Source organism: Talpa occidentalis, unplaced genomic scaffold, assembly GCF_014898055.3.
Source record: "Talpa occidentalis isolate TD23 unplaced genomic scaffold, MPIMG_talOcc4v2.1 talOcc4.7, whole genome shotgun sequence".
NCBI lineage: Eukaryota > Metazoa > Chordata > Mammalia > Eulipotyphla > Talpidae > Talpa > Talpa occidentalis.
Window position 1 is genome coordinate 2264978 of NW_023605083.1, and position 21276 is coordinate 2286253.

Here is a 21276-nt window from a genome sequence, read left to right on the forward strand (position 1 = left end):
AAATTTCACTTCTGCACCAGTGAGGCCAGGCTAATTAGGGAGATGTTCCTCATTTTGCTGCACTTTTCCTGTGTAATTGGAAGTTCTGCTTTCTCCAGCGAGAAGTCGGTGGGAGCTGTTCCCTTGAATAGTTCTAAAAGCTCTGGACCACATACTGATAGCAGCTGCAAATTTATGGGCGAGATGATAATGATGCTCGGTAATGCAATATTAAAAGCAGGGGCCTTCTCGGTGCCGAGCCAGCCGGAGCGCCAGCCTCCCTTCAGCTTGAAAAGGGGACCGAGCAGAGTCACCGACCCTCCCTCTAGAAGGAGCAATTGTGGGCTCCCCAACCATCCCCTTCAAATAAAGAAAAAATAAGGGGTCCGAATTAGATGAAGCTCAGGAGATGCCGGTTAGGCTGGCAGAGCTGGAGGGAGCCCCCGCCCGCCCCCCGCTTCCTGTGGCCCGGGCACGATGGCTCTTTTAAGTGCTGCAGCGGCGCTTGGCTGGCTGGAACAGGGACTTGGGGGAGCGAAAGGCTGTTACCAATTTTTTTTTTGCACTTTTGCTTCATTAGTTCTAGAAACCGGAGGCTCTGTGGCAGTGGGTTTTCCTGTATAATTTAAGAAATTAATGAGAGCATGCCTGGTTGTTCCCCAGCACTCTTTCCTCTGTACATTTGTTTACCTTTTTTTAAGCGGTAAGTTGAGGCGACTGGAACCTAAATACTTTAATACTGAGGGTGTGCGGGCTCGTTTTTGTTTGCTCGTGTTAAGGAAGGCAGTTCTGACCTCGACCCCACCACGATCCTGCAAAGCAACAGTGATCGGGACCTTGAATTCGGCTCACCCCTCCGTCCGTCCGTCCTCTGACCTTGAAGCCACCGAGTTCTCATCATGCCTGGGGGTGTCTACCGCGGGGGTGTCTACCGCAAGGGTGTCCCCTCCTGGGAGCCAGCGTCGGAAGCCTTGGCCTCTGCGCATGGCGTCCCCGTTGCTGCAGGTGGAGGCCGCGGCCATGTGTGGCTTGTCTCACCTTCCAGAGCTCCCCCCACCTGCTTTCCCTGGCTGTGGAGTTGCAGTGTTAAATGGTGCTTCCCGGCCCGTGACGGCGGTGTGTTATTTTCACAGTCGGGTTTCAAGAATTCATGAAAGTCTTTTTTTTTTTTCCATTTTTAAATCGAAGTAACAGTGTCTTGGAACATTCTGTGAGTTCCGGATGTGCATCATCTAACCGTGAAGAAAAGTCAGTAAACCAGCCCCCGAGGGGGACCAGGAAGGGGTCTCCGCAGAGCAGGAGCTTAGGTCCTCGCCTGCCTTCGGGACTTGTACCAAGAAAAGTGAGGCTTAGCTTGTCCCTGTGGCTCCTTGTCCCAGGAATCCGCGTCTGAGAAACTCCAGGAAATAATCCCAGTTATGCCAAGAGCAGTGTGCACAGACACGTGGTTGTTTACACAGTGGTAGCAGCTGGCTGGGGGCCCCCTCCCTGTGGGGCGCGGCACCCCCTGAAGATGGTGACAGTGAAGGGGCCTCGTCGGAGAGCTGTGGGAGCTGGGGCGTGTGCAGGGGGGTCAGGCACGAGCGGCCAGGACAGCGTCATGTCCCCGCGGATGGACCGGGGTGAAGCAGGGGCGCAGCCGCCGGAGACCTTTATTTCCCTTTCTCCGACACGGTCTCGTCTTTCTAGAAAGCCGTTACGTTCCTCTTCTAATCATTCCCAAACCCACAAGTAAAGCTCGACGCTCCTCCCCAACCCCTCTGCCCAGGGCTGGATTCTGGACGGCATCCCCGAGACGCGGGACCAGACGCTGATGATCCAGACCTGCGGGATCAGCCCCAGGCACGTCAGTGAGTAGCCGGCGCGCCCCCCTCCGAGGGCCAGGCCGAGCGGGCCCAGGGCGGCCACTGCAGCTCTCACAGGCTGGGAGCTCTCGGGCTTGTCCTTAAGAGACGTGGGCTCTGTGTGGGCCTCGGCGGCTGTGTTCCGGGGATCCCGCACCCCACACCCCCCCGGAGGAAAGAATCCAAAATGTGGCAAAGGCGTCCCCCGCGGTGCCCGCGAGGAGAGTGTCCCCGGCCGCTCCCGCCCTGGGTGGTGCCGAGGAGTCCGGGTCTCTTGTGGAGAGGCCTTTCCTGTGGGCGGGACGGCGTCCACGTGGGTCCACCGCAGGGGTGAGGGCCGCGGGCTCTGAGCGCCGGCCTTGCTGCTCTCTCCTCCGCCAGTTGTGCTGAGTGCTCCGGACACAGTCCTGATCGAGAGAAACTTGGGCAAGAGAATCGACCCTAAAACTGGAGGTACAGCCACCTCCCCCGCCCCCAGAGATCACAGCCAAGGGCCCTCGGGCCTCTCAGAGAGCTCCCCGGGCCCCACGGCCGACAGGGCGGGTGGGGGCCCTGCCCTGGCCTGTCCAGTGGGGGCCCGGGACGGTGCCTCTCTGAGACCTGTTTTCTGCCCGGTGCCCGGGGGGTAATACCAGCCCCGCCTTGTGCTGGATGCTGTGAGGAGGGGCCGCCGCCCACCCCAGCGCCCGGCGGGAGGCGTCCTTGCCTGGGCTGGGCGCAGCCGCCGTTTTGTGGTTGCTCCTCTGAGGAGGAGCAGGCGGGAGCCCGAGGCCAGACGGCTGGGGTGGGCGGCTGCCCCGGCGCTACCCGGGCCACACGCTGCGGGATCCCGGAGGCCTCGCCAGTCACCAACCACGTACCCTCTCATCGCAGAGATTTACCACACCACTTTTGACTGGCCCCCCGACTTTGAAATCCAGAGCCGACTGCAGATTCCCGAGGGCATCTCGGAGCTGGAGACGGCGCAGCGGCTGCTGGAATACCACAGGAACATCGTCAGGGTCATCCCCTCCTACCCCAGGATCCTGAAGGTCATCAGCGCCGACCAGCCGTGCGTGGACGTCTTCTACCAGGGTAAGCTCTGCGGGCGGCCGGCCCGCCTCTGCCTCCCCACCCAGCGCCACCCGGGAGTCAGGTCAGCCCGGGGCCCCCCTCGGCTAGGCGCGGGGCCCCCCAGCACCCGCTCCCTGCTGCCCCTGGGCGGCGTGGTCAGCAGACGTGACAGTGGCTGGAGTGGGGACAGGCGCCGTGAGGGACGCTGCGGTGGGGGGACACGGGAGCAGGACGTCTTGTCCTGGAGAGAGGGAGAAGAGAGAGAAAATTTATAAACGAGCCCACCAGCCCAGCAGCAAAGCCGCGAGACAACGCAGGGGCCCCAGCCCCAGAGCAGCCATGACCTCGGCGTCTGCAGCTTCCCAGAAGCCACGCTAGTAGCCGGGCCAGCCCAGGGGAAGCAAGCAAGGGACACCCCACCAGATAGCGAGGCCCTCAGGGGCGACAGCGCCCTCTCTGCTACATTCCCTCTGCTCGTCTGAAGAGCTGTTTTGCGGGGAGGGGTTCTGTCCTCCCTGCACTGGCCGGCGTGGCTTTGCTCTGCTGCCCCCAAGCCCCACCGCCTCCCCTTCCCAAGGGTCAGCAACCGAACGGCGGGGTCTAGAAACCACGGTGGGAGGAAACCTCAGGCCTCAGAGTGGCTCGTCACACCCAGGGGTGTCTGGAAGGGTCTTCAGCAGCGCAGGCCACGCCCTGGAGGTAGACACAGCAGCATTTATCTGCCGCCTGGACGCTGCCTCTGCACATTAATCACTTCCAAATGACTTAATTAAATCTAAAAGTTCATATGATTGTTCATAAAGAATTCATGCCTGGAATTGTAAATAAAAGTGTGAGTGTCTGAATATTATTATTATTAATTAATAATGCAGAGAGAGAAATGGAAAACTGGAACGCAGAGTTCTCTGTGTTGTTTTCTAATCTCTCTGCAGTGAATCCAGCAACCACATATTTTTGAAAAGAGTAATTAGATGTGGAGACTGTCTGGGGGATCATTACTTCTAATTAACTTAGTTATTTACTGTAAATTAAGCGTCGTTTGTCAGCAGGCTGCCTCGCCCCGTCCTGGTGTGCTCCGAGGCGCTGGCTGCAGAGGACCCTGGGGAGCAGGGCTGGCTCCTCTCCTTCCCGCCGGCCTCGCTGGTGCCCGGCGGTCCCTGGGCCGTGGGCCTGGAGCCACTCCCGCAGCCCGTCCCTCCCAGGCAGGGCCTCTCAGCCAGGGTGATGCCTGCAGGGTGTTTAGCTGAGCAGCCACAGGCACGGTGCCCCGGGCAGTTTCCCCATCCAACCAGGAGGTGGACTCCCCGCGCCTTCAGGTCACAGAGGGGTTCAGGGTCTCTCCAGGGACGCTTCAGTAAAGACCCTCCAGAGCTCGGGTGTCCAGAGTGCAGAGACCCGACCCAGCACTTCTCTGCCTGGCCCTCCCCAGGGATGTGGTCAGCACCCTGGGACACACGGGAACCTCCAACCCTGGACGTCCAGGGTCAGGCGCACCCTCGGTCAGGGGTCCCCTTAGGAGCCAGTCTGAGGAGGGAGGCCCTGTTTGAGGGGAACGCTGACCCCAGCCCTGACCACACGAGCAGGCAGCGCCCACCCTCGCTGGAGCTGAGCTGTCCCCCCTCCTCTCACACCTCCTTCCTCTGTGCAGGGGGCCGGGGGAGGCCACCCGCTGAGGTTCATTCCACCACCACCCCCAACACCCCCCCCCCCCCCCCCGCCGCCCAGGCTGGTGGGCTGCTTCCCTCTGTCGCGCTGCGGCCCTGTGTACTCTCTGGAGACTCACGCACTGGCGTCACCAAGTGCAGTGCAAATTATCCTCCACCAATTCCCCAGTCCTTCAGCAGTGCCCTGGGGCCCGGCCTCCCCATGGCCTCAGACTTACCAAGGCCTGTGATCCACAAAAGGAGGCCGGCCTGCACCTGGGGCTCCAGGTTAGGGCACTCAGTTTGGAATGTCCTGGCCCGGCCCCCCAGTGATACACTCAGCCGCTAGGAGGCCAGTGCAGCTGCTCCAGCTGTGATGTAGAGGGACTCCAGGGGGCTTGTGAGCCGTTTAGGGCCCTCCAGCCCCAGGGCCAGGCCTGCAGTGGAATTCCTTCGCTGAGCCTCACCCCCGGGGCCACTGGCTGGTGGGCAGGGCTCCCAGGTAGCCGTAAATGGGAATAATTAACAGGGCCTAGAGCTGTTATCCTTCATCCTCTCTCCTAGCCCTGACCTTCGTTCAAAGCAACCGCAGATCGAACGCGCCTTTCACCCCCCGGGTGCTGCTGTGCGGGCCCAGGGGCAGCGGCAAGAGTCTGCAGGCCGCACTCCTGGCTCAGAAGTATGGCCTCGTCAACAGTGAGTGCCCCCCTGTCCAGAGCCTCCCAGCCGCCCCCCAGCCTTCCGGGTGTGTGGAGCAGGTGTGTCAGCTCACTGCCCTCCTGCTCTCTGCTCTGGGGGCTGTCAGCTAGCGCGCCTTTGCAGGGAGGAGGCTTTCCCCCAAGGAGCCAGGCTCTTTCCAGTGGCCACCTTCCTGTCCTCGGAGCAGCGGGGGCCCGGCCTGCCCCGCGTCTCCTGGTGGCCGTGGCCCTTAAGCACCAGAGGTGCGGTTCATTCATCGGCTCCTCTGGCCGTCCCTGCCCAGGTCAGCGTGTTCGCAGGGAGCAGTTTCTGAACCAGGGGCAAACCCCTGCCTGGCATAGTCTCAATAAATATTTTACCAGGACCAGAGAAAACACTGACATCAGTTCTCTGGGTCCTTCCCAGGCGGTCCCCGGTGGGCTGGGTGCCTGTGTGCCTTCAGGTGGATGGAGGACTGGAAGGGGGGAGGGACTTAGGCTCTGACCCCCCAGCCCCGCATGGCCTCCTGGCCTCAGGCGGGGGCCTGCCTTTCCTCAGAGTAGCAACCACCAAATGGCGGCTGCGCCCAGCCCAGGCAAGGATGCGGGAGACTCACATGTACCAGCGCCACCTCCTGCCAGGAGCTGTGGCCCCTCCTCACAGCATCCAGCACAAGGTGGGGCTGGTGTTAGCCTCCCCCCCCCCCCAGCATGAGTGAGAAAACAGGTCTCAGAGAGGCTGGGCCACTGTCCCAAGGCCCCCCCTGGATAGGCCAGGGCAGCACCCCCACCCGCTCTGTGGGCTGCTGAAACGAGAGCTTGATCCTTCTTCTGGTTGGGATAAACAGCTGGACAGACAGATGGATAGACGGACAGACAGGTGGACGGGTAGCCTTGTGCGCATGGACACACATTGTGTGGGGTGTGTGTTGTTGGAGAGCTGTACAGATACGCGTATTTGCACATTTGGGGGGAGTAGATTTCATGTTTGCTTTTAAGCCATGTCTTCTTTTCTAACTGTCTAGACAACACTGATGGGGTCTGGACCTTTAACCTCACTAGCTGCGCGAGGCTGCCCGCGACACCCCAGCTGGCCTCCGCCTGAAACGTCTTTATTTCACTTCTTGAAGGATTGCCGCCACAAGTAGAAATCCATGTTGACGGGTTTTGTCCTCTAAGTGCTGGAAAGATGCACCCCGTTGCCTCACAGCGTGCGCTCCCTTCCCGGGAGGACTCAGGCGGTTTCGTCGCTGTTCCCCGTAGTAAAGCGTCTTCTCCCCACCCACCCCCCGGCTGCTTTCAGCATTTCTTCTTTATCAGCTGGGCCGTAGCAAGTTGGGGTTTCCTTTGTGTTTCTTCTTCTGGGATCTCAGATTCTTGGATCTGCAGGGGACTTTTTCTCAACTTTGACATTCGCCTACCACGCTTTCCTCAGATATCGCCCCCTTCTTTCTGCAACTCCGAGAGCGTGTCTGCTCGACTGTTCAGGAATGCGCTCCAGCTCCTGAGGTCCCGGCCCCCCCCATCCTGCCTCAGTCTGGACCCCCTGTTTTCTTGTTTTCAGATTCACTGATTCTGCCCACCCAGAGATTTCCTTCATTCAAGACACTGTATTTTCCACTTCTAGAATTTCTGCTTTTCTGCTGAGATTCTCCATCTGTTTACTCATTTTAATTACCTTTTCCTTTGAAGTTTTAAACATGTTTGGGACCTTGGTTTTGTAGTTTTTTGTGTGCTAATCTGACCTGGGTGTCATCTCTTGGTCTAATTCTATGGCCTGTTTTCTCTCCCAGCAGAGGTCACCTTTTCCTGTTCTGTCTTTTGTTTGGTGCCTCAAGGAGGTTTTTTTAAAAATTACTCATACTGGAGTCGTGGTGCCTACTAGCTGAGAGTCTGGATGGCAGGGTGCAGTTTAAGAATATTGAGTTTCAAAGACTTGAGACGGGCGGTTAATTTACTGGAGGATCATTTTGCGCCGGCGGGGGCCTGTTTCTCGTCTCTGTTGTGATGGTTCCGGTTCCTACTCTGCGCCAGCATCCCACAGCTCGGGTCGGCCTTGCCCCGTCGTGGTCAGCGCTCGGGGAGGTCAGCAGGACTTCTCCTTGGAAGGCAGTGTCTCCGGTGGGGAGTCTACATTCGGTGCAAGTGCCCGGAGGCTTCTCACCACCGCATCTCGGGAGCCCCGCCTTCCAGCGTGCAGCCTGGCATCTGCCAGAGACTCCAGTGAAGCCCCGCGCAGGTCCCGGGAGGCCCTCTCCACTGCCCTGCACTCTGACCCCGCACCTCTGCGTCCCACACTCCGGCCTTGGTTTCCACAGCTCTGTTAGGGTTCAACCCTTGTGCGTGGTTTGAAAAGTGCTGGTAGGTGGAGATCCTGGGTGCATGGGGCATTCCTTCTGCCGAGGAGCACCCCCAGGCTGCCTGTCCGCACATGCTGGAAAAGAGTTGCTGGATCTGCTTTGTCCAGTTTAATGGCTTGCGGTGACGGCAGGTAGACTGGACGCCAATTCTCCTTCCTAGAAACTGGCCGTGGTGCCATGTCACTCACTGTGAATTCCAGCTGGGCTGCCTGCAGCAGGTCACTTTGCTGGGAGGTCCGCGTCCTCCCCACATGGCAACACCGGGCCCTGAGTGGTGATGCGAACCGTCAACATCATTGAGGCTGCGGGTGAGGTCGCCCGCCAGCTGGACACGGTCACGGCTTCGTGGCCACGGTGACTCAGCACATCCTTACCGAGGAACAGCCTTGGTGAATGCCGTGGACATTCACTCTATCCAGTTCACTGGGGGATTGTCTTTTGGTTTCTTTAATGTAGGAAGAAAGCCCCTCCCTAGCTGGGAGGAAGCAAGTTTGTGCAATGACCAGCCCCTGAGATGTGGGTTGAACCCCTGGCGTTGGCCCCAGCGCCTTCGCAGCCAGGGAGTGGCCACCTCCAGGGGGACTGCTGACCGACACGCCTGTGTTTCAGCCTGGCTGGGGCCTGCAGATGTGGGGAGAACGGCCCCCACCTGTGAAGGCTGAGCGCAGCAACTGGCCAGCTCCCTCCCCGTTGGGCCTTCCCAGGAGCTGCTCCCGCCTGTGGACCCCTCGCCCTGTCCACGTGCCTTGCCAGCCACAGGCTCCCAGGTCTGGGTGGTGGGCTGGCCGGCCAGGGGCGGACGCTGCCCCCCAGGGTGAGGCCAGAACCCCCTTTAGTGATTACAGTGCCACCTTTCCCTGCTGGCGTCTCCGGGGGAGGGGCTGCTTACATCTGCCCCCACTGTCCACGTTAAGCCTGTTCTTTACCAAATGTGCCATCTCGGCAGCCTCCTTCCTCGACCTTTAATTCCAAGTCCCATCTGCTATTTACCTTCGCTCGGCGACCCCTCCTTGCCCCCCGGCCCGTAGCACCGGCCCTTTTTTCTCGTTCTTGCTTCTATAAAATGTGACGCTGCCTCCCGTCCCTCTGTCCCCCAGTCTGCTGCGGGCAGCTGCTGAAGGAGACCGTGGCCGACCAGAGCAAGCTGGGCGAGGTCATCCAGGACTACTTGGAAAAGCACTGGACAGGTAGGCCTCGCTGTCTCAGCTGCCGCCACCCCGCGGGCTCTGAAGGGAAACTTCCTCCCAGAACCTCAGGCCTGGGGCTCAGACCGGGACAGGCCGGGAACCCACACTGCCTCTTTGGCCACCGAAAGCTCCTGGCTTGTCCTGGTGAGGCCCCTTGGGCTGGCGCACTTGCTGGGCCGGCGCTACGCCTGGGAGTGTTTCTGCTTCTGGAGAGTGCCTGCGTGCGTGACTGGTCACACCTGGAACTGGCGCCCGGTTGGGGTCACTGAGCTGCCCCATCCTTTGCTTTTTGGTGTGAAAAACCCTGTGGGCAAAGGCCCAGATTTAATTAGCAGTGAGAAGCCAGAGGTTCAGCTCCGCAGCTGCGAGAGCTGACCGGCAGGGGTTGGACACTTACCTGTTTGGTGTGGGGGAGAAGGCAGGACCAGAGGACCTTTCCAGACTCCTCTGTGGTCTATGGTTGAAGGTGTTCCCGGCGCCCGCCCACAGGAAGGGCACTCTTGAGATCCCGGTTTCCCCAGCTTCCTGGGGGCCTCTGCTTACCTCGTCCCTTGCACGTGATTGACATGTGGGATCCAGAAGTCCCCCAGGTTCAGGAGCCCCACTAAAGGGGTGGCGACATAGAGCCTCACCTCCCTGTGGGACAGCCCCCACCCCATGCAGCCAACCAGTGTGGAAAACCCCACTGGCGCCCCCACCCAAGCCAGGCGGAGCCCCCTGAGCACTGGCCTCCTCCAGGCCCAGCCCTTGCTTGTTGCACTCACCCTGGAGCCTCGTGCCCCAGAGCCGGGCAGTCTTGTTCTTGGGGTGCATCTCGGCTCTGCTCAGTAGATTCAGGGGGCACCTTGGGTTGCCCCAGCCCCCACTTCCTCTTGTGCCCCCAGGGGGTTGCCCAGGCTGCATCCCAGTGGTGACCTCTGCAGACCTCGCTGCGCCCTTCTGTCCTCACAGGTCCTGACAACACCTTTTGAGTCAGCAGCCAAATTAGTGCCCGTTGCTGTCCATCCTCCACATTCCCTGCGCAAAGGCCTCCCCTGAGCGCATCCTGAGACTCCATCCTAGATGCTCGGCCGCAGCCTGGCCGGGCAGTCCAGAGAGCCGGGCTGCTGGGCCCCCTGTGCCTGTAGATACTACGGAGACGCCGGCCCTGTCCTCCCTCCGTCCGCCCTGGGTCTCAACTCTCTGCAGGTGGGGGTGCGAGCGAGGCTGCGTGCCCATGCCCATTGGGGGGGGAGTTGTGTCAGACTGGGGCTTTCCTGGCTCCTGCCTCTCCAGGGAGAGAGCCTCCGAGATCCCCAGCATCTGCCCCCACCCTCGCGGCCAAATTGCAGTGAACCCACTAGTTCGCTTCTCCTCCTACCCCCCCCCCCAGCTGCCGCAGCATGTCTAGCACGGGAAGGCCGGTCCCGGGGGCGCTGCCAGGAGACACAGTCGTTGGGGGACGCAGCTCTTTAATTGGCACCGTAACTTTCCCCTAGAAGCGCAGGGCCCGATGTTTGAAAAGATAACGCGGAGGCCAGATCATTACCCAGTGGCGTCCGGCCCCTCCCGCACGCCCGGCTCTCCTCAACATTTCTGGCTGGAGACGGTCCCTCATGGCCTCCTGCAGCCGAGCGGGCAGGAGGCTGGAGGGAGAGTCAAGGCTCTAATTTGCACTTCTCTGTTAATGAGTCGGCACCGCAGCGACCGCGCGGCCCCAACGTATCGCAGACGAGCCCAAGCAGCCCCAAATTGGGCTGATTACCAGCATTTTCCAGAGCCTTCCCCGTCCACGTCCCGGGAGACAGGCGTCAGGGCCCAGCGAGGGCCGCCTTTTTTTTTTTAGGGGAATTAATATTCTCGTCACTAAATGCACACAAAAGGTGCGACAATACCCCAGCTTTTCTCTTTTGTTAAAACCGCCGAAGAGGCGCGGGGTTGAAAGGCACTAAATCTCCCCGTCGGAGGAGGGAAGCGGAACACGGTTTCTTGGCAGCGGCGCTGCCGTGGCGAGAGCTGGCGCCGTCTTAGCCGGAGCGGGCCCTGGGGGCCCTGCCCGCTCGCAGCCAGCCTGCGCCGCGTGTTTGCACTCGCCGAAGACAGCGCGGGGCGCTCTAAATAATTTACCAGTTGATTAATAGACTCACAGGGGTATAATTAGAGGAGGGAGAGACGGCGGGCACAGTAACCGGCACGGCGCTTGGGGGAACAGCGGCCTTTATTTTTTTAAAGAAACTTTCTAGGGTGCTGGGCGTTTGAAGCTAAGTTCGGAAGAGCTCAGTGCCTCTTCCCTTTTGAAGTGGAAATAGGACAGTTTGAATCCGTCGAGTTTAATTTTTCACAAGCTTTAGGGGCCCCGCAGTGCAAACTCCCTTTTTATTATTGAAAAAACTCTACATTTTTCTTTCATTTTTCTACACACACACACACGCACACGCACACGCACACACGCCCGCACGTAGTCCAAACAGTGAGTAATAAACACATTAATTTACTCTCTTATTCAAGGTGTATTTTTCCCCTTCACCACCCCCACTGTGCCCCCCTCATCCCTCTGGCGCCCCCCATCCAGAGCCCCACGGTTGATAAGTGGATGCCCCCTGTAATGTATGCAGCTTAAAGGCACCCTCACCTCGGCCTGACAATGCCTTTGAAGTAGCTCCTTTTTTCAAGTCAAACTTCCGACTTCTCCCCTGGGGCCGCTACAAAGACTTCCTCAGCGCGGGCGGGAGCCAGGCCCTGCTGGCCACGGAGCAGCGGGCGTCCACGTGGGGGTCGCCTTCTGAGGCCAGAGGGCCTGGTTGCGAGCACGTCGGGTAAGGGGGTCAGCACCCCCTTATCAGCAGATTCGTGCCCCCAAGGATCCAGCCCCTTGCTTTTTTAAACTAGACTTCCGGGCGCTCACAGCCCGCCTGTCTCTCCGTTATTCAAATGGCGCTGTGCTGGGGTGTCACCCAAAGGTGGCAGCTGTCTGTTGAACAGCCAGTTCAGCAGGGAAACTGAGGCGAGGGCGCTCAATCCCTTTGTGTCCGTTCCATGAGAGGTCTCTGCTCCACAGAGTGGGGTTAACCTAACCCTCTCGGCCCCCGCGGGAGCACCCCCAGCATTGCGCCAAAGAGTCCCCCCTGCAACCCCGCCCACGCCTTGGCTGTGGAGCAGGCATCCAGGCTCCAGACATTTCTGGGATGGCCAGGATGGGCCCAGAAGTGTGAGGTGTCCTTCGTGCTCTAGCCAGACCTTCTGGAAGTGTCTCCTCCTCCATGGGCAGCCCCGGTGGTTTCCAGCCCACTCAGCCGTGAAATCGGCTGCGACAGGCCAGACCCGAGGCCCCCGCCGGCTCCTCTGCCGCGGTCTCCTGGTGCAGCCTCACACCCCGCAGGCAGATGCAGGCCGATGCCCGTCCCCTCTGGGAGTGCCCTCGGCGGGGCTGACACCAGCTGCTTTTTCCTCCTCTGCTGTGAGCAGGCCGAGCAGGGGAGGCCCTGGCACCCCGCCCCCGACCTTCTGCAGCCCCAGCACCTGGGACAGTGGCTGCTTCCGAAACACATCAAGGACGCTGGGGGCTGTCAGCTGGAAGGGGGCACTGGGGCTGCCCAGAGGGGGCTTGGCACAGCTGCTCGGGGAGGGCAGCGCGGCCCTGCGCCTCCAGCATTGCACTGTCCACACCATTCCCAGCGGAGGGGCAGAGGGCCGGGGCGGAGGGGGGCGGGAGGGGTGTGGGTGAACCCGCCTACCTGTGTGTCTGCTCCCGTCTGCCCCAGCCCCCGTGTCAGGTCGCCCCGGCAGGGGCTCAGCTAGTGTCTGAATGAATGAATGAACAAGCGAACACACAGCAACTGGCATTGCCCGGCAGGCCTGCCCCATGGCACCGGCCCAGAAGCTTCCCTCTGCCCCTGCACTTCTACACAGGTGGCACCCCATTCCATTTGCGGGGACAATGGGAGAGCAGGTAGTAGGAGGCTGCGGCAGCCAGGTTTCTAGGCAGGCGACAGGTGACCCTCACTCCCGGTCCTGCGGGCCTGGATCCCACACGGACTCTCCCCTCGTGTGTCCTGGACCAGCACCGGCCTCTCCGTGCTGCCGTCTCCTCGCTGGCAGCCCCCCCTTTCATTGTGGTGGCACCATCATTTGTGACCTGTCGGGCGGGACTGTGTGTAGAAGTGGGGCGCGGCCCGGCTCACACTGTTGATTGTACTCGTAGCTGCCGTCCCCAAGGCCACGGCGGCCACGGCAGAGCACAGCCCTCTCGGGCACGCGGGGCTGGCACGTGCGTGCACTCCTGCACCTCTCGCGCTTCCCTGAGCCTGCTGCTGGCTTTGGACCCGCGGCGGGGACAGCCAGCCAGCCACCCCCTGGCGTTCGGTCACCCACCCCACAACTTGGTGGCAGAAAATGACCACTCACTGACTAAGGTCTGGACTTGTGGATCTGGGTATTGGGCAGAGTTGGGGGGGCGTGCTTGTTGCCCTGGCTCGGAGGCTGGGATAACCGGCCTGGCTCATGGGGGCCACCAGTGCGTCTCTGTTCCGGTGCCAGCTTGGTTCCTTGGTTCTTCTCTCTGTGGCATCTGCTGGGGCAGATCCTGCACCCCCACACCTGCGCCTGGAACCGCTGTGCTGCCGGCCTGTCTCCGGCAGCCTCTTCACAGGGCTCATGGGGCTTCCTCACAGCACCGCGGCCGAGGGAGCCTCCGGGCCCACAAGGTGGCGGGTGGGGCCAGCTACGAGGCTTTTTGTGACCCGGAGCGGGCCGTGCGTGAGCTGCGGAGCGGAGGCAGAGAGCACAGAGCCCCCGTGCCTGCGTTTAAACCAGGGCGCCACCGCCTACATGCCCAGGCCTGTGCAGCCCTGGGCAGAGCGTGTCTCGTCCTGTGCCTCAGTTTCCCTGTCTGTGAAGTGGGATTGTTACAGAGAGATCCCACGAAGTAACTTCTAGAGTAGAATAAAAAGATGCTCAGCCCAGGGCCGAGTTCACCGTGCGTGTCCACGCCCGGGCGTGTTGGGTGGGCACCGCCGCTGCCCCTTCCCACCCCAGGAACCCGGGTCGGGCTGTTTCCGGCTTCCCTGTGGTCCCGGACCTTCCTCCCTGCCCGCGGCACCCAGTGACCTTGAGATGGGGGGAATCACCTGGCCTGGGCCCGGAGGTCACAGAAACGGAAGGAAGTTGGGCCTCCCGGTGGCCTAAGGGGGCGTCTCGGCACTGTCCCCGCGCGGCCTCCGCCGGCCAGGGAGCTGCCCACGCGCAGCAGCCCCTCCTGCCACCCGTCCCTCAGCAGGGGGTTCAGTGGATCCGCCTGCTCTGCCCCCCACTGTCTCTGGGGAGTCCTCTCACCCCCGCGCCTCTGGCCTGCGCCCCAGTTCTTATACGCAAAAAAAAAAAAAAAAAAGGAAGGCGGGAGGTCGCGCTCCCCGGCCGCCCAGGGAAAGGTGCGGCGCGTGCTGGGGCGAGGCTCCCCCGAGTGAGAGAAACGTCCCTGGACTCTGGGGCCCGCCCTGGTGGCCGGGGTGGGGGTACCACGGGGGTGGGGGGCCTCGGGCGGCGGGGAGGAGGGGCGCAGGCGGCCGGGGCGCCCCGTGTTCTCCTGAAACCCTCTGCTGAGGGGGGCGGGCCGGCCCGGGGGTGGGGGCGGTGGGGCGGTGGGGCGCGGGCGCCTCCATCTTCCCGGCTCCTGCGGGCGCGGCAGCGCAGGGAGGGCGCGGGCGGCGGGGAGGGGAGGCCGCTCCCGGGCGCGCGGCGAGACGCCCCGAGCCGTGAGAGCCCGGGCCGGGGCGCCCCGACTCCAGGACGCGCCCGGGAGCGCCCCGAGCGGCCGGCGAGGACGCGGGGCCCGCGAGGTCCCGGAAGCCGCGAGGCGCCTCCTCCCCGCGGGGCCGGCAGGGGCGGCAGACCACAGCCCCGGCGCCCGCCGCAGCCCCGGCGGCGCCCCCACAGCCCACCGCACCCCGCCACAGCCCCGGCGCCCCCCACAGCCCCGGCGCCCGCCGCAGCCCCGGCGCCCCCACAGCCCGGCGCCCGCCACAGCCCCGGGCCGCCGCAGCCCCGGCGCCCACAGCCCACCGCACCCAGCCACAGCCCCGGCGCCCCCCACAGCCCGGCGCCCGCCGCACCCGGCCCCCCACAGCCCCGGCGCCCGCCACAGCCCCGGCGCCCCCCACAGCCCCGGCGCCCGCCGCAGCCCCGCGCCCCCCACAGCCCCGGCGCCCGCCACAGCCCCGGCGCCCGCCACAGCCCCGGCGCCCCCACAGCCCGCGCCCCCCACAGCCCCGGCGCCCCGCCACACCCCGGCGCCCGCCACAGCCCCGGCGCCCGCCACAGCCCCGGCGCCCCGGGCCCCGGCGCCCCCACAGCCCCGGCGCCCGCCACAGCCCACCGCACCCCGCCACAGCCCCGGCGCCCCCCACAGCCCCGGCGCCCCCCACAGCCCCGGCGCCCCACAGCCCCCGGCACCCCCACAGCCCCGGCGCCCCCCACAGCCCCGGCGCCCCGCCATAGCCCCGGCGCCCCGCCACAGCCCACAGCACCCGCCTCAGCCCGGCGCCCCTCCACAGCCCCGGCGCCCCTCCACAGCCCCTGGCGCCCCGCCACAGCCCGGCGCCCCGCCACAGTCCAAGGCGCCCCAGCAACCCGGTGCCACCCTGGGGGCGGGCTCCCCGCGGAGGCCGGAGCCCCACCCCTCCCGGGCCGCTCCCTCCCGCGCCCCGGGGCGCCAGGGCTGTGTCTGACCGTCAGATGGTGCCCCCCACCCCAGGACTGGGGGGGGCGCATCTGTGTGTAGGGGGGTGTGTGTATAGGGGCGTGTGTGGTGTGTGTAGGGGTGTGTGTAGGGGCGAGTGTGTGTGTAGGGGCGAGTGTGTGTGTGTAGGGGTGTGTGTGTGTGTAGGGGCAAGTGTGTGTATAGGGGCGTGTGTGGTGTGTGTAGGGGGGTGTGTATAGGGGCATGTGTGGTGTGTAGGTGGTGTGGGGTCTAGAGTGCCGTGTGCCTGTTACAGGGTGTGCAGGGGCACGTGCGTGTGGGTATAGGCGTGTGTAGGCGTGTGCAGGCGCACGTGTGTGTAGCTGTGTGTGAGGGGAGTGCCGTGTGGGCGGTGTTAACGCTGGTGTAGTGTCGGGGTGCAGCGGGTGTGGGGTGGGGTCGCCTGAGGGTGGCAGGAGGTTTCCTGGCTCTTTCTGGGTTGATCACCAGCCCTGGGTCCTGCCGCCTCCGCGCACCAGCTGAGGGCGCCATCTCCATTTCTCCACTTCTGTCCTCGCTGTTACCCAAGTGCCTCCCTCCCGGCCCAGCCCTGGTCGGGGCACTGGCGGCTGCCCCGGGGTGGCATGGGCAGCGCCCCCCAGCTGCCCCCCCCGTCCCTTTCTGCCTCTGCGAGCTGGACGAGGCCAAGGATGGCGCCAGACCTGCCCGGGAAGCAGCTGTCCCGTCCAGTCCACATTCACATTTGGGGGGCCTGGCTGGCCTTGCCCTTTCTCCCGTTCAGCACTTGCCGTCGAGGTGCAGGAGGGGCTTGACGTGGCTCCAGCCTCTCAACAGGATGCCCCACCAGCCAAGACTGGGGCGAGCCAGGTGTCCTGGGGGGTCGTGGTACCCCGGGGCCTCCCTCTGCGGCTGTGCACCCCACGGCCCCTGTGCTGCACACTCAGCCGGGGGGGCCCGTGGATCGAGAGCTTAATGACTTCGCGGGCAATGCAAGGGCTCCGTCTCTTATAGACGCTCTTGAATCTCAAAAAAAGGGCCAAACCCCCACCCCCACCCCCGCCAATGTGGTGTGGCCTCATGAAATAATGGGCTAATCATTCCTTGCACTTTGCTAAATTTGGGGTTGACGGGACATTCCAGAGAGGCAGCCCCCTGGCGGCGGCTTGCACGGGCAAGAGGCTGCTGCCAAGCCCAGAAATCCCGAGGCGCCCGCGGCTGAGCCGTGCAGCCTCCGGGAGGAGGCGGCGCACGGCCCTGTGGGGCGGGTACAGCGCCAGGGCAGGGAGCCGGCTCTGGGCCACGTGGCTGCCTCGTGGCTGCAGGGGCTGGTCAGATGCGTGGGCTGGCAAGAGGTGACGGCCGACCGGGCCCGAGTGGGGAACCCAGTCAGGAGAGCCCCAGGCGGCCGCCCTGCTCCTCCGAGGGCCCTCCTGGCAGCGCGGGGCCTGGGAAGCAGCACCCCGGGCTCTGCGGGGCTTCCTTCACGTCCTCCCGATGGGGACACGGCCCCGCTCCCCGTAAGGCCCCTCGCGTTCTCTGCGGAAGCCTCTGCTGGGAGACGCCAGGCCCAGCCCAGACCCCCCGAGCCACCCCCCGCCATCCTCTGAACCTCCCCACTCAGCGTTGACTGGGGGACAGAATGGGGGCCCCGGGGCCCAGCGGCGTCCTTTGCCCCACTTGGCTGTCGATTCTCGACAATCGGTTTGCTGGCTAGAAGGACGTCCAGGCTGCCACGATGTGAGGGGGACAGGGAAATAAATAATTAAAACAAATTTTAAGGGCCTCCCCGGTGGTGCAGCGGTTGAGCTCTGGGTTGCGAAGCTCCCCGCGGCCTCTGCGGCGCCGGTTCGATCCCCGGCTGCTCCCCGCCCCCGAAGGAGGGTCCCGCATGGCGCGCAGACCTCTCCTGCCGCCCGCTGCTCCCCTCAGCAGTGTACTTCGGTCCTTCTGCCTGCTCTGCTCCCCGCTCTGGCTCTGGTGAGTTCTCTCACCCTCCCGCGCTTCTGACTGTACCCAGTGCGTGTATAAACAAACAAACAAATAAATAAATAAAAATACATGCCTCTTTGAAAAAAAAAAAAAGATTTAAAACAAATTTTAAAAAGATAAAAAGACACGTCGTTTTCACTTCCGATGCAGAGCAGGAAATCCCCCCACCCCCACCCCGGCCAGCCTGGCCAGCCCGGCGGCAGTGACCAGGACCACGAGGCTGCTTCGTCTCCTCGGTTCCCAGACTCGGATTTTTCCCCGAGCCGAGAAGTGGGCTGGGAGGGTCCCTTAGTGGGGACCTTTGGGGCCTTGTTTTCTCAGTGTTGGACGGAGGGAGGCCAGTGGCTGACCTTCCAGGCCTTCCCCCTCCCGTGGTCAATACACTGACCCTCCCCCCGCCACCCCGCCGCAGCCCCCACCGCCGGACACGCCACGGGCAGCTCAGACCCCGGGAGACCTGGCTTCACGCGGACCTCGACTCCTGCAGAGGCCAGTCGGGAAATCCCGGCCCCCAGGCTCGCTGCGAACACCGGGGCCTGCGTGGGCCTGAGGCGCGGGTGGGCAGAAGGAACAGCCAGGGGCGAGCCGGAGCCAGCGGAGGCGTGGAGCGCGTGCGTGATAGAAACACGCCCTCCCACACCCCTCCCGCACGCGGCTCTGGGCGGGGTGGGGGGGTGGGGGGAGGTCGGGCTCAGCATAGCTGCAGCTTGTGAGGGAGAATTACCTGTTCTCACGGTTTTCTTGTAGCCACCGGGTGGGAATCTGGAGGGACTTCAGAGGGACCTAAAGGTCTCTGCACACCTCGGGGGAGCCCCCCTGTGGCTCTGGCACCTCCCATGAGTCATCCCAGGCCCGGCAGGCAGTGAGGTGGCGTCCCAGGGGAGGACACTGAGGCCCGGGGCTGCGGCGGCCGGCAGAGCCCAGGGCCCTCGGCTCACGCTTGCTCTAGGAAAGGAGCTGGGGGCTGACAGGTGAGTTTCCTGGGCTTACTCTTAGGTCGCTCCCAACGCAGCTGTGCTTGGGTCTCCTTGGCGCTCAGGCCTCCTGGCAGAAGAGACTGAGGTTCAGGGCAGCAGAGCTGGTTGGGGCAGCACTGGGACTCGGGGCTGCACAGCCGGCCCCTCTTCTGGGGGACTTGCTGGGGCCGAGGGCATCTCTCGCCGCCCGGGGCTCCAAGGACTTGCTGTGGGGCAGCACAAGATGGTGTCCTCGGAGATCCAGGACGCCGCAGCCCTCGGGAGCTTGTCTGGAGGCTGGGGCCGAAAGGCCCAAAGAGGCGAGACAACAAATTCAGGGAAATGCAAGTGACCTGGGATGGGTCGTGTGGCCCTCCGGGGACAGGGACAGTCCGTGCCGGCGTGTTGAGGCCGCAGCGGGAAGCAGGTATGAGCGGGCGATTTCCTGCGTCTGTCACCCGGGCCCACCCGGGGTCCTCGGCGAGGGGGGCCCGCGGGCGGCTGGTGGCCGAGCATCTCCAGAGAAGCCGCGCAAGACTCGGTCGGTGCAGTTTTAGCAAGAGTGGCTCGACGTGGGGCCCCACTCACAGCAAACAACAGAATATTTGCCAAGTGTTTCTGGAAAAATGAGTGCAAATTGCTGGGACGCGGCACGTTAGCAACACGGGCGTTTAATGAGTCTGAGAGGAGCGAGTTTCCGGGAAATGTCAGCGTGGGAATGTAAACAGGCGCGTTTCCGTCTCGGGCTCCGTCGTCTATTTCAGCCTCCAGGTGGAACCAGCGAGTGTTGTGCTTCTTGGGGGGACCTGGTTGTTCCAAACGTCAGGGAGGGGAGCGCTGGGGGAGGGGAGGATGGGGCCCAGCGCACTCCCCTGAAAAGTCTTGGACCCCTGGGGGCAGGGTGGGGGACCCCCGGGGGAGGGCTGGCACACTCCCAGCTGCAGCTGCACCTGGCATCTTGTCAAGGTCAGGGAAGAGTCAAGGTCAGGGTTACCCATTGCTCTTGCCACCGCAAGTCCCTGTCTCTGCCCATTGCTGGGGCCCGGGACGCCCCCGGCACAGCACCACAGCCTGTCTCCTCACTCCCGTGCGCCATGGCCAAGTGGGAAGCTCGAGGGCCACAGGGGCCACGGGCCCTCCCACGTGTGGGTCCGGGGAGTAGAGTGACCCTGTCTCCCTTCCTCCGCAGTCCCCGACAGCATCATCATGAAGATGCTGAGCCAGCGCCTGAGCCAGCAGGACTGCCTGCAGCGGGGCTGGGTGCTGCACGGCTTCCCACGAGACCTGGACCAGGCGCACCTGCTGGCCAGCACGGGCCACAAGCCCAACAGGTGAGCTGCCCCTCTGGGGCCTCCGCCGTGGGCTTCTCCCCTGGGGCTCCGGCAGCCCCCTCCAACAGCTTCCGAGCCGCCGGAGCCCTTCCTGTGCCACACACCGGCCCACTTGCCCTGCGAACTCGGCTCCCCGGCCGCCCGGGCCGGCCCCGGGGCCTCCTCTGTGAGATCACCCCTGGGGCCCGGGTGCACGTGGCCAAGCTTCCTTGGGTCATGGGTGTCACTGTTCGCAGCTGAATCTCGGCCGCATCTGGCACTTGTTTAGATGTGGGCGTGCAGGAGGTATTGCTATCCCCCCAAGGGCTGGCCACCGTTCTGTCCCTCTGCCACCGTCGTGAGCTTGAGAGCACATGGCAGCTGTGGACATCGGGGACACAGAGGCTGGTGGCCAGTCTCATGAGCTTGCTGTGGCAGGGTGCTCATGGCCGAGCCTCAGAGGCAGGCAGAGGGGAATGCAGGGAAGGCCCTGGTGTGCCTGGCAAGGCTGAGGATGCTGGAGGCGCCGGCTAGAAAGGGGGTGTCCCCCGAAGGGGAGGAGGCCGCGATGGACTTCCAGGGGGCCGGTGTGCTGGGCTGGGGTCTGAGCCAGGACGCGGGTCTGGAAACAGCCCGGCCTCAGCCTGCGTCTGCTGCGGAGGCGCCTTCATCGGAGCCAGGGGGCCGCGGTGGACAGGGTCCCCCACCTGAAGCCTCGTCCGGCTTTCGGCCACCGGGGCCGCTGGCTCTTGGTTTGCGATGATGCACTTTGTATGACGCTGAAGGCTGCTCTGCGGGCCGCAGGGGTCTGGGCGTGTGTGGGACTTAATGGAAGAGTTTGCAGCTTCTTTTCAGACAAATGTTTTTTCTCTTGGCGAGGAGCAAAGGGGGGGAGTTCTGTGACGGCCTTCTGACGCAGCCAGCCCTGCGTCCCCGGGCAGACGCGCACTCGGTCTCGGTCTGTCATTCTTTCCGCGTAGTGTCCCCCACCCCGTGACCCCTCCCCCGCGCCTGTGAGCGTGATGTCACACTTTGCAGATGCAGTCAAGGCAACCGATCAGTTGGCCGTGGAAGGGGAGGTACCCCGACATCCAGGGAGAAAGACGTGAGCCCTAAAAGCAGAGCTCCCTCCTGCCTGAGGGCGGGGCAAGAGGTAGGGAGAGTCCAGACACGGAAAGCACCTGACGCACCATTGCTAGTGCAAAGGTGGAGCCCATGGAAAGGCGGAGAAAGGAAAGACTCGGACCAGTGGCCCGGGAGCCGGGGAGGGGATCCCACAGCCAGCGGAGGGCAGCAGCCTGGCCAGCACCCGCGCCAGCCGGCGAGACCCACACAGCTCTGCTGCCAGATGTGAGAGCGCGCGCTGGCGCATGTCTGTGCCGCCAGGTTTGGGGCAACTCGTGACGGCAGCCACGGAAGCACGCGGTACGGGCTGTGTTTGATTAGATTGTCTGGCATTCATCTGCATGCATCGCACGGGTCTGGGGTTTCCCTTTCGTTTGCTCCTTGTCAGGCTTCGGTATCAGCCGTGTGATAATTTCAGTTTTCGTTCTTTCTCCACATCTGGACTCGTGTCTCAGCTTCCAGCCGTCACTGTCCTGGGCG

At 63.5% G+C, this 21276-nt stretch overlaps 1 protein-coding gene across 2 annotated transcripts in view; it reads left to right on the forward strand.

The window, feature by feature from the left end:
- The window catches only part of AK8 (adenylate kinase 8), a 79461-nt gene that overhangs the window by 28326 nt on the left and 29859 nt on the right, over window positions 1–21276 (forward strand). For both annotated transcript variants that reach the window (XM_037492939.2, XM_054689223.1), the window contains 6 exons: window positions 1748–1829; window positions 2205–2276; window positions 2697–2897; window positions 5084–5215; window positions 8654–8743; window positions 19551–19692. In XM_037492939.2, the coding sequence (XP_037348836.1) occupies window positions 1748–1829; window positions 2205–2276; window positions 2697–2897; window positions 5084–5215; window positions 8654–8743; window positions 19551–19692 (719 nt within the window). The remainder of the gene's footprint in view (window positions 1–1747; window positions 1830–2204; window positions 2277–2696; window positions 2898–5083; window positions 5216–8653; window positions 8744–19550; window positions 19693–21276) is intronic.